This window comes from Rhinopithecus roxellana, chromosome 8 (assembly GCF_007565055.1).
Source record: "Rhinopithecus roxellana isolate Shanxi Qingling chromosome 8, ASM756505v1, whole genome shotgun sequence".
Classification (NCBI taxonomy): domain Eukaryota; kingdom Metazoa; phylum Chordata; class Mammalia; order Primates; family Cercopithecidae; genus Rhinopithecus; species Rhinopithecus roxellana.
Genome location: NC_044556.1, coordinates 50,221,667 through 50,238,553, shown reverse-complemented (window position 1 = coordinate 50,238,553; position 16,887 = coordinate 50,221,667). Strand labels below are relative to the sequence as shown.

At 43.2% G+C, this 16,887-nt stretch overlaps 1 protein-coding gene across 17 annotated transcripts in view; it reads left to right on the top strand.

Moving 5' to 3' along the window:
* The window catches only part of LOC104660340 (myomegalin), a 223,801-nt gene that overhangs the window by 183,881 nt on the left and 23,033 nt on the right, over positions 1-16,887 (top strand). For 13 of the 17 annotated variants that reach the window (XM_030935209.1, XM_030935207.1, XM_030935192.1 and 10 more), the window contains 9 exons: positions 4,037-4,269; positions 7,498-7,933; positions 8,774-8,966; positions 9,503-9,622; positions 10,801-11,329; positions 13,126-13,361; positions 14,366-14,417; positions 15,503-15,726; positions 16,376-16,528. In XM_030935209.1, coding sequence (XP_030791069.1) covers positions 4,037-4,269; positions 7,498-7,933; positions 8,774-8,966; positions 9,503-9,622; positions 10,801-11,329; positions 13,126-13,361; positions 14,366-14,417; positions 15,503-15,726; positions 16,376-16,528 — 2,176 coding nt within the window. The remainder of the gene's footprint in view (positions 1-4,036; positions 4,270-7,497; positions 7,934-8,773; positions 8,967-9,502; positions 9,623-10,800; positions 11,330-13,125; positions 13,362-14,365; positions 14,418-15,502; positions 15,727-16,375; positions 16,529-16,887) is intronic. The other 4 variants (XM_030935208.1, XM_030935198.1, XM_030935195.1 and 1 more) reach the window with 1 other exon arrangement.

Sequence of the window (16,887 nt, the reverse complement as noted above, 5' to 3'; positions counted from 1 at the left end):
TAGATTTTGAGCTTCTCCTTGTTACGTCCTTGGAAGGTAAACTTTTACTTGACACTAAGCTCCCTTCCTACTCCAAGCATTCATACACTTTCCCTAACAGACACATCCAACCTTGTCTTTCTTCCAAGGTGAGAATCACCTTTTGGCCAATGCAAGTTGCTTGCTCCTTATTTTTTGGACTCAGCCACCTCAGGAAGCCTCGGGTCTGGCCATGATAGTAATTTTCCCTAGATTATCTCCCACGAAATTCTATTCTCAAGCAGATGTAAGATCTATCATAAATACCTATGAAATTGCTGTGAAAGAAACTAGAGTAACCAACCATTGTATTTTTTATGTGAAGTTTTATAATGGAGAAAAAGTTAATCAAGAATAAAGATTCAAGCCCAGGTAGTGTGCATCTATAGTTGCAGCTACTCAGGAGGCTGAAGCAAGAGAATCTCTTGAGCCCAGGAGTTCAGGGCCAGCCTGGGCAACATAATGAGACCCCCACTTCTTAAAGAAAAAAAAATCAAGATTCAAATATGAAGAACAGACGTTAGTAGACAAAGTGTGATAAACTTGAAAAAAGCTATTTTAAAAAAAGTTATTTTTGATTGACAAATCGTACTTGTATACATTTATGGGGTATGATATGTTTTTATATATATATATACATACACACACATATATATACACACAAACAATATGGAATGATTAAACCAAGCTAATTACGTATTCATCAACTTGCCTACTTATCATTTTTGATGGTGAGACATTGGAAATTTACTCTTATTTTGAAATATACATTTTATTGGCTATGGTCACCCTGCTATGCAGTATATCTCAAGACCTACTCTTTTTGTCGATACTCTTGATCAACAATTCCCTCTACTCTCCCTCCCCACTCCACCAGCCTCTAATAACCACCATTCTACTCTCTGCTTCTATGAGTTCAACTTTATTAGATTCCACATATAGGTGAGCTTATGTGGTATATGTCTCTGTGTGCCTGGCTTATTTTACTAAGCATAATGACCTTCAGATTCATTCATGTTGTCACAAATGACAGGACCTATCCCCTGACATTTTAAGTTTAAATAGTATTCCATTGTGTATTATCTGCCACGTTTTCTTTACCCATTTATCTACTGATAGACCTAGGTTGGTTCTACATCTTGACTATTTTGAATAATGCTGTAATGAACATGAGAGTGCAGATATACCTTTAACATATTCATTTCAGTTCCTTTGGATACGTACCCAGAAATGGGATTACTGGATCATAGGGTAGATTCTATTTTTAGGTTTTTGAGGAAACTCCATACTGTTTTCCACACCAGCTGTACTAATTTACATACCTAGTCACAATGTGTGTGTTCCCTTTTCTCTGCATTATCTCTAACACATCATTCACCTTTCTGATAAATGCCACTCTAACAGGTGTGAGATGATATTCATTATGGTTTTAATTTGCATTTCCCTAATGATTAGTGATGCTGAGAATTTGAGAAAAGCTCATTTTTAATGCCTTAATGTTGAGCACTGACTTAACATTGTGACAGATATGAAACAATAGGGTAAAAACAAAACAATGTCATTCAAACAGGATATCAGATTTGCACATAGGCCTTTGTGGGGCAAATGGGAACCCAGCGCACAAAAAGTTGAATTATGTGAGTTAGGAAATGTGAAAAAAAAACCCAAGAGAGATATAATTAAAAATAGACCTAATGGATTCACACTATCATAACAGATACTGGAAGCCCTGGGGTTTCATTTGGGGGAAAGAAATATTTGCTTTCATACATGATCAAAACTAATGAAAAGGCTAGATCCTGAGTTACTTTTCAGGCATTTACATTTAAAACTTAGCCAAAGAAAGTCCACTTTGAGATGGAAATATGAAAATACAAATTAGCCTGGGAAAAACCAGATCCCTAGGCAATGTTTGATTTTCTCACTTTAAAGTGGGAAATTAGATCAGATGTACTTTAAGGTTTTTCTGGTGTTAACATTCATGGTTCATGAATGTTTTCTTTCTTTTTAAAGAAAATAGATATATTGAAATCAATAGAACAAGACAACATCTATTCAGAAGGCATTTTAATAATGGGTAAGCTTCATTAAAGTTAGACATTATTTTTAAGCAGAGGGAACCCTTAAGGCCTAGAAAAGAAAAATGCTGTGCCCGCACTCAAGACTAATGGCAAAGTGCGTTTTAGTTAAGTTACTTGGAAAGAGTTTATACAGAATGACTACATCACACAGTTTAAATGAGGGATGGGATCATAAGCTTTCAGAAGTGGTTTTATTTGGTCCCCCTTGCCTTATTTTGTCACAAATGCTGGGGGCGCATATGGAGATGGCCACCAGTCTGATTAAGCCTGCCAGCAGAGTCTTAGAGACAGACATTCCCGGGAGCCTGCCAAATCTCAGGCTCACAAAGCCCAAGGACTGGGTGCCTGGGAATTGAGTGGCTTTGTCTAAGGATGTTTCTTCTTTGACCTGGGTGCACAGGTCTTCACAACCTCAACTGCTATGCTACTGAACACCATTGCACATGCATACTGTGACTCAACCCTGCCACAAACCTGTGACCTAGATTTGAACATACTTTGTTTTGGGCAATAGCAAAAGTCAGTGGCTTTGTGCCAACCCCAGCAGCTCTGTCAATCATTGATCCATATAAGCTGTTCTCAGCCCTGCTCTGTTCAATGTATTGGTGACTTGAATGGAGATATAAAGCATATAATTAATTCTACAAATCATCCCCAATCAGGGGCCACTACATGATTTGTGGAAATGCACATCAAATATTTGGATGACTTGGATAATTGGGGAATGATTCAGTATAGCCAGAATGAATTTATAAGTGACAATTACAAGTCATGATATTTATAGAGATAAAAGAAAACAACACGGCCCAGCAACAGCTGTGGGGGAGGGGTGGAAAATTCAGAGGTCAAAATTGACCCGAAGTTAAGTAAAAGCTCCAGATGCTGCCACTGAGAAGAAAAAGAAGCCAATGTGACATTGGGACATATTTAGATTAATATTGGACAGACAGGCAGGAGCTCCTTATACTAAAGTAATTAGTCATATGCTAAGTAGATTATCATACTCAGATTTTGATTTCTACACTTTTAAGAGCATGGGATAAAGCCCAAAATGAACAAAACAAAGTCTAAAAGTTAACAAATTTGCATTTGAGGAAAAGCCATAAGATCTGCTTTAATTAAAACATTGATGAATAACTTCAAGAGTGTCCTCGAGAAATAGAAAGGTGCTGGGCAATTGTTCCTCCCTCTGTTTCTTCCACTGAGATTTGTAAAGAGAGTTTGTCTGGCAGCATTGGCATAAGGATAATAACCAAAAAGCGAGGTCGGCTGCTTGGCAGGGTGGCTTCGCCTGCACCTCCCAGTAGCTGCAGAGTGTGATTCTTCTGCTGCCGATGAAATGGTTGGTGTTGTCTTCCCTGTAGCTCCACCTTATTCTAATTCTGTGACTATGTCTGCTGACTGTTTCCCCAGTGCCCCGAGTCCTCCCTCTCAGCTGTCCTTGAGGGAGTCAGAGTTACAGGCAGGGCCTTAGGCTTTGTGCCCTGATACCTTAAGCCATCATCTCCCTCCATCCAGGACTCAAGGGTTGCAGAGCTGATGAAGCTTCCTGACTTGTGAGAAAACTCGCAGGACTCTGTCTCCTCGGGAAGAGAAGAAGCACCACATTCACACCCTCCAGTCCTGTTTCAACCTCATTTGTTTGCATTTGTTTTAATTTCTTATGTGCTTTTCTCCCTCACCATCTCTGGATTCTTCTGTTCTCCACTCCTCCTGCTCCACTCCTCCATTCCTCCTGCTCATTTGGTGTGTCCTTCCCACCCAAACCAGTCCCCAGTGCCTTTATGCCTGACTAAGGAGGTTCTGGGTAGGGAGTTCATTTTAGATCTGCTTTTTTTGTTTGTTTTTGTTCTCACCGAGAACTGCCTTTGCAATCTCATGTTTCTCTTGGGTCCTCTTTAATGGCCTAACTTCTTCAAACCATGATTTTCTTTTAGCTTGTCAAGGTGGCTTTGGAGAAAAGTCTGGCAACTGTGGAGACCCAGAACCCATCTTTTTCCCCTCCTTCCCCAGTGGGAGGGGACAGTAACAAGTGTCTTCAGGAAGAAATACTCCACCTGAGGGCTGAAATCCACCAGCACTTAGAAGAGAAGAGGAAAGCTGAGGAGGAGCTGAAGGAGCTAAAGGCTCAAATTGAGGAAGCAGGATTCTCCTCAGTGTCCCACATCAGGTAGGATGTTCTTCCCAGAGAACGGGAGCTTGCAGGTCGTGAGGCACCACAGCCAAGGGCCTCACCTTGCTGCAGCCAAGGCATCCGTGTGACAAGGGGCTACTTGGTCCATATCCCAGGCAGAAATGCATTAATATTTCTACAAATTCTTTAGATAAAAGTAAGTAATATTGGCTAATGGTAATCACTTTCTGTTATTCAAATAATCCTGGTCTTAATTCAGTATAACAATGCCCACTATTATTGTGCATCTGCCAGTCATACATATGACAGTCATGGTGGAAACCTCCTTGTTACGTGACCAGTATTGCTCTTTTTAATTGACTGAAACATGTAAGGAATCCCTGCTACCTAGTATGTTTCACTGCTGTATAGAGAACCAGAACAGTCCATGAAGGAGGAGGAATTTTTTTTTTTTTTTTTTTTTTTTTTTTTTTTTGAGGCAGAGTCTCACTCTGTCACCCAGGCTGGAGTGCAGTGGCGTGATCTGGACTCACTGCAAGCTCTGCTTCTCAGGTTCACGCCATTCTCCTGCCTCAGCCTCCCGAGTAGCTGGGACTACAGGCACCCGCCACCACGCCCAGCTAATTTTTTTTTTTTTTTTTTTTTTTTTTTTTTGTATTTTTAGTAGAGACGGGGTTTCGCTGTGTTAGCCAGGATGGTCTCAATCTCCTGACCTCGTGATCCCCCTGCCTCAGCCTCCAAAAGTGCTGGGATTATAGGCGTGAGCCACCACGCCTGGCCAGAGGGTTTCTGTCGAGGCCCCTTCATCTCTACTGCTTTAGAAATTTTATAAAAATAGCAGATAGCTCATTCACTGGTTAGACTGGCCACTCTGTCTTTGATGGCTTTTTGACAAAAGATACTTGGAGAACATGCTGATACTGTAGGGCTGATCCATTTATTCATTCACTCCCAGGACTACAATCATCACTGCCTGTTTGGAGTACAGCTGTCCAACTTCTAAATCATACCCTGTTGTTTCCCTGCATCTTACCTGCCACTTAATCTTCCCCGAATAATGTTAGCACTTTGAAAAGGACCTAGGCATCTAGCCTCATGTCCTTGTTTCATAGCTGAGGAAACTCAGGCCTAGAAAGTTTCAAGTGACTTGCTCAAGGTTGCATAATAGTCTGTGGCTCCCAATTTCTAACATCTAAAGCTTGTTTCTATACTATACACTTTGTCAAATAATTTTTAAAAATTCTTGTGGTTGTTCTAATGCTGATTCTTTTGCTCTGAATTATCATAATAACTTTTTCCTTAAGCTCTACTTGAAGCATATTATTTTACTTAAATTTTTGTGTGTGTAAACTTCATTGAGTTGTCATAAGTAAGAACAGTACATCTCTTTTGATTCTATTGTTGAACCTACAATCAAACCATCTGTAGATATCCCTGTGGATTATTTTCCTTTGTTACTAACCTGAAACTCTGATTTGTTCAACCCTCCACCCAACCTACAGAATCACTGATACTGTAGGAGGTAGAATCTAATGCATTGTTCTTCCTGTCAAGAAGGTTTTGTTGAGTTTTTCTTCTACATGTTTATATTTAAAAACATCACTTTTTTCTAAATGTGAAGTTAGAAATATTAAATATTCTTTTCCATATACACATGTGCCCACTTTATCTATCCCCCTTCCACATCCCAGTTTTGGTAAAATGCCTATCCCCTTTTTCTTTATTGAGAAACTATCTCATAGATTGTCTTTATGTATCCTATATACTATTTTCCTCCCAGAAACACACCAGACAAGCTCTGCTCTAGGTTCCAAGACTCCTAGATTCTGAGAAATTCAATCTAGGTGCATAGTCCACTGCTGATCCTTCAAGTTGTGAATTACCCATTTCCTGTGCATCCTGTAGCCCAGGGGTTCTCAGTTTAGCATGCTTAGCCCAGCATGTGGCCTGGGCGTGGTGGCTCATGCCTGAAATCCCAACACTTTGGGAGGCCAAGGTGGGCAGATCACCTGAAGTCAGGAGTTCAAGACCAGCCTGGCCAACATGGTGAAGCCCCTTCACTACTAAAAATACAAAAATTAGCTGGGCGTGGTGGTGCACGCCTGTAGTCCCAGCTACTCGGGAGGCTGAGGCAGCAGAATTGCTTGAACCCAGGAGGTGGAGGTTGCAGTGAGCCAAGATCTCGCCACTGCACTCCAGCCGGGGTGACAGAGTGGGACTCTGTCTCAAAAAAATAAATAAATAAAAATTTAAAAATCACCTGTGGAACTTAAGTAAAATGTGGATTCATAGGCCTTAGCTATACAGCCTTTTTAACAAGCACCTTATGGGATTCTGCTGTTAGTATTTCTCAGGTCTGCAGCTACTACAGCAGGGATTGAATGACTTCCCTGTTAGACCCTGAGCTAGCCATACTGTATATGCAATTTCATTTAAGCATTTAAGCATCTTCTAACTCCACTAGGTAGTGTTATCATCCTTATTTTATATAAAAGGAAACTGAGGCTCAAAGAAGTTAAGTGAATAGACTTGCTATAGCCATGTTTGCTTCCACTCAACCCTAGTATGAGTTCGTTGTTGTGGAAAGAATTTATCTGGAATGTCTTGGTGAAAAATAGCTGTTTTGGTCAATTTTATTTCTTCAACAAATACGAATGATTTATGTGGCGGGCACTTTTGTAGGCACTGGGGATATGGGGTGAATAGGACAGACACAGTCCTGCTCTCAAGAAGGTTATCTCTATCACGTGAGCCAGACATAAAGCAAATAATTATCTAAGTACGTTTTGATTGTATTAATAGTTCTGATTAGTGTTAATGTATTCCGTGTTCCTAAGTCCCAATGGTTTGAAACTGACTGATGATAAATAATAGAACTGTAGAATTCATAACAATAAATTTGTCACAGAAAAGGTCTTATTTTTTAACAGTGTAAGTACTCTTGTTTATTCCAGAGGCTACTAAAAATTAGAACATATGAGGCTGCGTGGCACAAGTAAAGAAAACTAGCCTGCATGTCTTGAGTCCAAGGTTTCTAGTGATGGTGCTGCCACCAAGAAGCTATGGAAGTGTGGGCAAGTCTCTTACTCTTCCTGAGCCTTGACTTTCTTGTATATAAAATTAGGGAGCTGTTGTAAGTCTCAGGTTGCTTCATGCTCTGGGGTATGTCTGAGTTTATCGTGGACTGAGATGTGGGTAAGAGGTACTATTAGGAACTGTTGTCAGGACCAGACCTAGCCCTCAATTATGTGTGTTTTCCTGCAGGAACACCATGCTGAGCCTTTGCCTTGAGAATGCAGAGCTGAAAGAGCAGATGGGAGAAGCAATGTCTGATGGATGGGAGATCGAGGAAGACAAGGAGAAGGGCGAGGTGATGGTTGAGACTGTGGTAGCCAAAGAGGGTCTGAGTGAGAGTAGCCTTCAGGCTGAGTTCAGAAAGCTCCAGGGAAAACTGAAGAATGCCCACAATATCATCAACCTCCTCAAAGAACAACTTGTGCTGAGCAGCGAAGAAGGGAATAGTAAACTTACTCCAGATCTCCTTGTGCATCTGACCAGCACCATCGACAGAATAAACACAGAACTGGTTGGTTCTCCTGGGAAGCACCAACACCAAGAGGAGGGGAATGTGAATGTGAGGACTTGCCCCAGACCCCAGAGACTTGACCTTGGGGCTACCTTCACAGTGGATGCCCACCAAGTAAGTGTGGGCTTAGATGGAATGAAAAACAATTGGAGAAGGGCTCGAGACGACAGTGTTTACCTTAAAACATTCTCCCATGTGAATCAGGAGGTACTAAGAGAAGGGTCTCTTTGTACCACAAGCAGTAATAATAATATTCAGTCTACATTCAGCCTTTAGAAAGGCTTTTATAACATAAATATTTCTTGAGTACTTAATTTTTCAGATAACACACTGGGCATTGGCATGGGGCAATAAAACCAGTGGCTGCCCTTGAGATACTTAATACGGTAAGGAAAGGTGGCACACAAACAAATCATTTTACCAGGATGTGGTAACTGCTGTAACATAGGGATACCTCATTAGGAAGCGGCCCAGACAAGTGGTATGTAATGACATCCCTTCCTTATCACTGCCATTTTTTTTGTCACAGCCCATCACAGGTGTCTGTTCCTGGGCCTCAGATGGGTTATTGGGATCCTCTTTAGGGAAGGAGCCATGCTGAAGATTCAGTAAAATGGAGAATACAGGGATTCTGAGAGAATCAATGGGACAGAATGCGAGGGGAGATGAGGGGAGGGTTACACCCCTTCTCTTTTGTACCACTGAGAAAACATTTCCTGAGAGCTCCTCTGTAGACTTGATTGGCGCTGTGCTGTGTGCTGTGGATACTGATATGAAGAAAACATTATCCCAGTGCTCCAGGAGCTCCATCTGGAAAGCAAGTCACTGCCAAATGGCATGAGAAGTGCTGTGACAGACTTGAGTAAAGTCCACAGGGTTCAGAAGGGGCGGTGGTCGTCATTGCATGGGGGTGACCTCAGACTGTCCTGATCCCTGTATTGGACCCTTTCACAGTTGGATAACCAGTCCCAGCCTCATGACCCTGGGCCTCAGTCAGCATTTAGCCTACCAGGGTCCACTCAGCACCTACGCTCCCAGCTGTCACAATGCAAACAACGCTATCAAGATCTCCAGGAGAAGCTGCTGCTATCAGAAGCCACTGTCTTTGCTCAGGCTAATGAGCTGGAGAAATACAGAGTTATACTTAGTAAGTAACTGTGACTTACTAGTAGAGTAAGTAGGCTGTGTGTCTTACAACTTCTGTGTGTTCTATACCGACATAACGTGGTTATTGAGCACATGAAGTGTGGCTAGTGCTACTTGGACATTTGGTTTTGTTTAATTTTAGTTAATTTAGTATAAAGTGGCCATATGTGGCTACTAACTCTCTTATTGGACAGTACAGGTCTAGGTGTCTTGGGACTCTAAATTAGTTTAGCTCCATTCCACATTTATTGAACCCCTGTGGATAAAGCACTTGCCAGCTTCAATGTGGCTGCTAGAGATGATAGTATATAATCCCTGACTTAAGGGGAGATTGTCAATGGCAAATGCAGGCTCATCCTATGGAAAGAAATTCTGCTTCCTGGAGCTGGTGGTCTCTTCTCCCACCAGTTCAAAGAAGCTTCTCTCCCACTGTGGATCTGACCTCCCTGCCCCAAAAGGTTAGGGTATGTGCCACTGAGGCTGAGGGCATATGTGGGAAATTCAGACATTCTGTAACACCTGCTGTCTCTTCCCAAGCAGGTGAATCCTTGGTGAAGCAGGACAGCAAGCAGGTCCAGGTGGACCTCCAGGACCTGGGCTATGAGACTTGTGGCCGAAGCGAGAATGAGGCTGAACGGGAGGAAACCACCAGTCCCGGTAAGAGCATAGGGTGTGGGGCCCACCCCTCCCTGGAGTCAGCTGTCACATTTAGGTGCTGTTGGCCAATTCCACACCTGACAAGTAGTGGGGAAGAGGAGGACAGGAGGTTAATAGGAGAACTCTTACCCAAAATGAGAGTGAGTATAAGTTTGAATTTCTACAATTAGTTGTTGGCATACTGATAATAATAATAATAATATAAAGTTCTATCCAACCGACTATTATAGAAATACTAAGGCCTACTTAGAGACCAGATGAGGTTTTAGAAACATGCAAACTCTAAGTAAAAATAATTTTGTTTTGCATTATAAGAGGACTACAACTATAGGGCCACCCACCACATTGAAAACCAGAAGAGAAGAAAAACACTCTCTCTCTCATTCTTGAGGCAGTGTAGTGTGGCAGTTAAGAGAAAAGATCCTGGGGCCTGACTGGTTGGTTCAAATCCCAATTTGTAAACTTTCCTGTGCCCCGGTTTCTTCATATGTTAAAATAGTAATAAAGGAACTACCTACCCTGTCAGGTACCAGTGTCAATTAAATAAGTAAATTCTTATAAAATACTTTAGAACAGTGGCTGGCATCTGGTAAAATGCCATGGATTAGTTCTTATTCTGACTACCACTGCCTTAATATACTGATGTTAACATGCTGATATATTTATTCAAAGTCTTATTTTCTTATGCCTATTTTTCACACAGTTATAACCCAATAAACTTCTAAATTATAGGAAAATTTAGAGAGCATTTAACTTTCAGCATGCAGGAATAGCTTGTCCTACATTCTTGTGGCCATCCTAAATAGATAAGGCCATGTTAATGTCTTAAGAAACATCAGTGTGTGTGGAAGGAATGCAGGACATTGGAGGATTTGAATTCTGGTTCTGCCATGTGCTAGTTTGAATGATCTAGAACAAGCTAGTTTACCGCCTCTCTTTAAGTTTTGGTTTCCCCAGTCAGTAAAATAGAAGGTGATGATACCTAACTGGTAGGTATAAGGAAGATAAGAAATATTGTATTCGAATACCTAGTACAGTGTCAGGGTTGAATAAAGAACTTCTTCAACTTTTTCTCTAGTAATTATTGTCCTCACGACCAAACTTGCCTTCTCTCAAAGGCAGTGGCCACAATAGCACATCCAACTGTTATTCAGGAAGACATATTTGTCCTTTTTCAGAGTGTGAGGAGCACAACAGCCTCAAGGAGATGGTCCTGATGGAGGGGCCGTGCTCTGAGCAGGGGCGCCGGGGCTCAACGCTGGCTGGTTCCTCCAAGAGGAAGCCCTTGGAGAACCAGCTAGGGAAGCAGGAAGACTTCCGGGTATATGGAAAGTCAGAAAACATCTTGGTCCTACGGAAGGACATCAAAGATCTGAAGGCCCAGCTGCAGAATGCCAACAAGATCATTCAAAACCTCAAGAGCCGGGTCCGGTCCCTCTCGGTTACAAGTGATTATTCGTCTAGTCTGGAAAGACCCCGGAAGCTGAGAGCTGTTGGCACCCTGGAGGGGTCTTCACCTCATAGTGTCCCTGATGAGGATGAGGGGTGGCTGTCTGATGGCACTGGGGCTTTCTACTCGCCAGGGCTTCAGGCCAAAAAGGACCTGGAAAGTCTCATCCAGAGAGTATCCCAGCTGGAGGCCCAGCTCCCAAAAAATGGACTAGAAGGGAAGCTGGCTGAGGAGCTGAGATCAGCCTCATGGCCTGGGTGAGGATGACACTGTTTGGGCACTTTCTGGATTGAAAATGTGTAAGTTCATGCTTGGTGTAGGGTAGCTCAGGCAGTTGGAAGAAAGAACATGTCTGGGTATTCACAAGGACACTGATTTAAATGGCAGATATAGGTCTGCGGAAAAGACAGGTAGGCAACCAGGAGGGCATAGGATGATGTCCTAGTATCTGGGAGATACTGGGTCTCAGGGATTTCCTCTTAGGGATGTATTAGTAAAGTAATAGTGTATATGGTATAGTATAGTAGTAATACTGTAATCAGACTTCCCAGCTCTGATGCTTACCACCCATGCAACCTTCTTAACCTTTCTGTGCCTTTGTCCTTACCTATTAAATGAAGATGATAAGAGAACCCATCTCAAAGGGTGGATATTAGGTTTAAATGAATTAATACAAGTGCTGGCCAGGCATGATAGCTCATGCCTGTAATTCCAGCACTTTGGGAGGCCGAGGCAGGCAGAACACCTGAGGTCAGGAGTTCGAGACCAACCTACTGGTTTAGTAGAGTTTCACCCCATCTCTACTAAAAATACAAAAATTAGCTGGGCATGGTGGTGCACGCCTGTAACCCCAGCTACTTGGGAGGCTGAGGCAGGAGAATCACTTGAACCTGGGAGGTGGCGGTTGCAGTGAGCCGAGATGGCACCACTGTACTCCAGCCTGGGTGACACAGCAAGACTCTGTCTCAAAAAAAAAAAAAAAAAAAAAAAAAATGAATACAAGTGCTTAGCATAGTGCCTAGCATATATTAAGCTCTCAATGCTATCTGCAGTAGTTATAAGTGTTATTGATACTTCGTGTTGAAAACACAGACATTCATCTTGGTATGTGTCCTGGTTATCTATTGCTAAGTAATTACCACTCTAAAACCTAGTGATTTCAAACAACACTTTATTATGCTTCGTGGTTGGTTCTGTGGTTTGACTGGGCTCAGCTGGGTGGCTGTCACTTAGGGTCTCTTGTTTTGGGTTCCATCAATTGATGGTATGAGCGTTGATGTGATGGCCATCATTGCAAAATATAGTCAGCCACAGTATCATAACACAGGAGAAATTCAGGCATCAGGTGGTAGTTAAAACAGAAGACATGAAAAGTCCTATCTAGACTTAGGATGAAATGATTCCAATTATTCATTGAGTAACTGCTGTGAATCTGTGTGATACTGGTGCTGTAAGGAATATAAAATGCAGAACTATCTTTATTCTCACAGACCTTATGATTTATCTAGGGACATAATTAACTTATATATAACAGTTGAAGAACAGTGGCATACTAAATTTTATGTTTGTTTGTTTGTTTTGTTACGGAGTCTCACTCTGTCACCCAGGCTGGAGTGCAGTGGCGCCATCTCAGCTCACTACAACCTCCACCTCCCAGGTTCAAGCAATTCTCCTGCCTCAGCCTCCCGAGTAGGTGGGATTACAGGCATGCACCGCCATGCCCAGCTAATTTTTTCTGTATTTTTAGTAGAGGCGGGGTTTTCACCATATTGACCAGGCTGGTCTCGAACTCCTCACCTTGTGATCTGCCCACCTCGGCCTCTCAGAGTGCTGGGATTACAGGCGTGAGCTACCATGCCTGGCCCATACTAAACTTTTTGATGCAACATTTTATCACGGTAGAATTTACTCTTAAATACCTCCTATGGCTTATGTGCCGGAATTCAGCTTGGTGGTTCCTTAGAGATGTTCTCATAGAACTCTCTACAGAAGGCCCCATAACTTATCATCCACTCTTTCCATACTTACTCTTTCCTCTTCTGTCCTACATTAGGAAATATGATTCCCTGATTCAGGATCAGGCCCGGGAACTATCTTACCTACGGCAAAAAATACGAGAAGGGAGAGGTATTTGTTATCTTCTCACCCAGCATGCAAAAGATACAGTAAAATCTTTTGAGGATCTCCTAAGAAGCAATGACATTGACTACTACCTGGGACAGAGCTTCCGGGAGCAACTCGCCCAGGGAAGCCAGCTGACAGACAGGCTCACCAGCAAACTCAGCACCAGTAAGTTGGCCACAGGGCTTTGGAATACTCTCAGTCACCCCCACAGTTCCAGCCCCTGGTGGCCACCACATCTCCACTGCAACTTTTTAACCTAGGGTCCTGTTTGTATTTCATTTCCTGGGGCTAATACAGGATCAAGACTGCTCAGTGGGGAGCATGGAGAGGAAGACACAGGGCTGGAGATGCCATGGTTACAACAATAGAAACTTCACCACTCATAGAATGTGACCTGTGGGGCAGGGGCAGCATCTATCTGGTGCTAAGAGGGAGTAGGGTACATGAGAAGGAAGGGCCTTGTTATAGGAGGAAGAGCCCTGAACTAAGAATTACAAGACCCAAGCTCTAGCCTGGATGCTGCCACCAACTTGCTAAATGCTCTTTCCTTGTGGTGTCTCCATATGGCATGGTAATGTACATGCAGGTACTCCACATACGGATAAAGCACCATGCTCTTTTGTTCATGGTTTAGGCACTGGCTGCAGTAGTTCAATGACTACATTGGTTATTATTGGGGTCCTCTACTCAGAATTTCTAGAGAATATCCAAGGGAGTAAAGTAAGATCAGACTTGGGAACCACCCAGCTCACCTCCTGGTGCAGGTGCAGAGGTGGGGCAGGGCTTCTTGTCATCTCCTCAGAGACCTGTGCAGATGCTGCATGAAAGCTGTGGTGGGACATATGCATTGGGGAACTAGTCTACAGCAGGACATGGAGGCTGGAGCGTCCAACAGGGCAGCTGGGCAAGGGCCTCATGATTAATTAAACAAAAGACATTTTAAATGTTTTACCCTGATTTAGGGCAGAGGAAGTCATCATGGTGACCAGCAGGTCAGGGACAGTGGGGTCACTTCTCTAGAGACCCAAGCTGAGGCCTCCCAGAATAACTGTTCTGGATACATGCATGAAATGCTCACTACTCTGTCTCCAGATAGGCTCCTGTGTTTGTAATGCGGGAAGTGGGTCCAGCCTAATTTCTTACTGTTTCTTTTTAAATTTGGTTTGCAGAGGACCATAAAAGTGAGAAAGAGCAAGCTGGACTTGAGCCACTGGCCCTCAGGTAATTCAGAGGAGAATCTGGTAAAGAGATTGGGACTGAGGCCCAAAGGGTCAAGGATGGCGGCAACTCCAGAAATCAAGGGGAATAAAGGGAAGTGCTGAATGTATTGAATTCATGCATTCATTGAACACCTCACTGTTGTTTTTAACTAAATTCTTTCTTCTCTTTTGGTTTAATTACATTGGCACATAATTGTCCAGGCTTAGTAACCTAGAAACAGTCTGAGCTAAAAGTGAACTAACTAGGTTTCAAGAGTCTTCTGCCCCACTAAGGGTCCTGCTTTCCTGCCGTGTGTTTAATAAGTAGGATGAGCTTTTTCCAAAGTTGGCCTGGCCCAAATTGGGTTGACAGCTAGTTTAATAGTCACTCAATTGCCCTGGGGGAAAAGAGGAATCGTATACCAGGACCTGGTGAAAGAGGCCTAGATGGTGTAGATCACCAGGAGGCTGCAGTGCCTCAGGAACCAGTTCTCAGTGAGTTGCTTCATACAATCATCAATGAAATATGGCTCAGAGTCAGTTGTAGTCACTAGTTGGGGTTCTTTGGGTCATGATTATGTCTCAGGCTTCATAAATGCTTCTGAAAATATCTGTAGTGAAGGACACAGTGTTGTTTTTTGTTTTGTTTTGTTTTTATTTCTAATCCATCATAGAAACATACATGTTCTGAATTCAGTTAACTACATGATTCCACTTATCATGCTCTTGGATGTTGGGACAGTGGTTTGCTCTGCGTTTCTCAATGCTTGCTTTCAATTGTTATACTTGTCTTGCTGGAGATGGTAACAAACAGTTTGCAGGGTGCAGCTGTTCCAGGGATCATACTTTAAACAGCAGTGCCTTAAAAGGAGGGCTAGCTGTGTCTTTGCTTGTCCTCAGCATATTATGTGGCCAGAGCACTGGGTAGCTATTCTCTCTCCATCTACACCCCACCTACACTCCATCCCTAAGCAGAGGTGGGTTATTTCCATTATTCTCTGCAGGCATGGTCCCCTGGGCTTACTTGGCTTTTCCTATGAGCCACAGTCAGGACAGGTTAGTTTGGGTGACCTTGGTTTTACCTGTTGTCCCCCTTCTCCCCACCAGGCTCAGCAGGGAGCTGCAGGAGAAGGAGAAGGTCATTGAAGTCCTGCAGGCCAAGCTGGATGCTCGGTCCCTCACACCCTCCAGCAGCCATGCCTTGTCTGACTCCCACCGCTCTCCCAGCAGCACCTCTTTCCTGTCTGATGAGCTGGAAGCCTGCTCTGACATGGACATAGCCAGCGAGTACACACACTATGAAGAGAAGAAAGCTTCTCCCGGTCACTCAGGTAGCCTCCACTTTCTGGGTGGTACCGTCTTTGTCTAGGCTGAGTGGAGACCTCAGGAAACAGGTCTTATAGCTCCACCGTGGTGTGTATCAGGCTGAACATGGCTGTGGGGCCAAGTGCCATGCACAGGCACCAGTGGATCAGGATCTTTGCTCTGCTCCTGACTCTACACGTTACCTCTGTCACCCTGGCCTCCATGGGCATGTACATGCTGTTGGGCACAATGTGAGCCATTGTGGGGAGAGTGAGAAGATCACGGCAGACTCTTCTTCAGTGACTCTGTCAGATAGATCTTCTTTAGGATGGAAAACCTCCTTCATCTCTCCTGCAATGATCTTGCTACTTACTCCTGAGTGGTGTTGCCTAACTATATGTGGGTGTCCACAGATGCTGCTGGTCTTGCCTGATATTTTTGGAGTTGCCATTTTCATGTTTCAGAGCTCAGAGCACCACTATCATCCCTAAGGTGGTTTGCCTCACTATAGGAGCTGTCTGCAAACAAGAAAATGAACAACTGCTAACAGTGCTTGTGCTTGGTTCTTTCCCTGAAAGCAAGACTCTAGCCCTGGTATCCCTGGGTAAATATAAGGCCAGGATTCCAGTTCTCTGTAGAACATCAAACATTTTCTTTCATTCATGGGTTTTATAGATTCCATCCATCATTCGAGTCATTCTGCTGTGTTATCTTCTAAACCATCATCAACCAGTGCATCTCAGGGGGTTAAGGCCGAATCCAGCAGCAACCCCATCATCTTGCCAACTCCCCAGAATCCCCCCAAGGAGGCCAACCAGGCCCATTCAGGTATGCAACAGCTAATGGGGCAGAAGCCTCATCTCCTCTTTCTCTGCTGCCTGTTTGACTTTTCTTCAAGGACAGAGGTTTGGACTGTTAGGGGCCTAAATGCATCAAAACCTAGACAGAATCAAGAAACCATCCTCATTCGCCAGTTGTGTCTGATTTAAGAAAATATTTTAGAAAATAAGTAATCCACATCAGGCTTTGATCTGCATACCGGCTTTGACCAGCAGTTGGCTAATCATTTAAAAAGAAACATTTTTATTGGTTTTCTCTCATTTTGTCCTGGGAGCAAAGAGGCAAAATATTTCTCCCAGGATTACGACAGCCATAAGATGAAAAGAAATTCACATCTCCTGATCCAC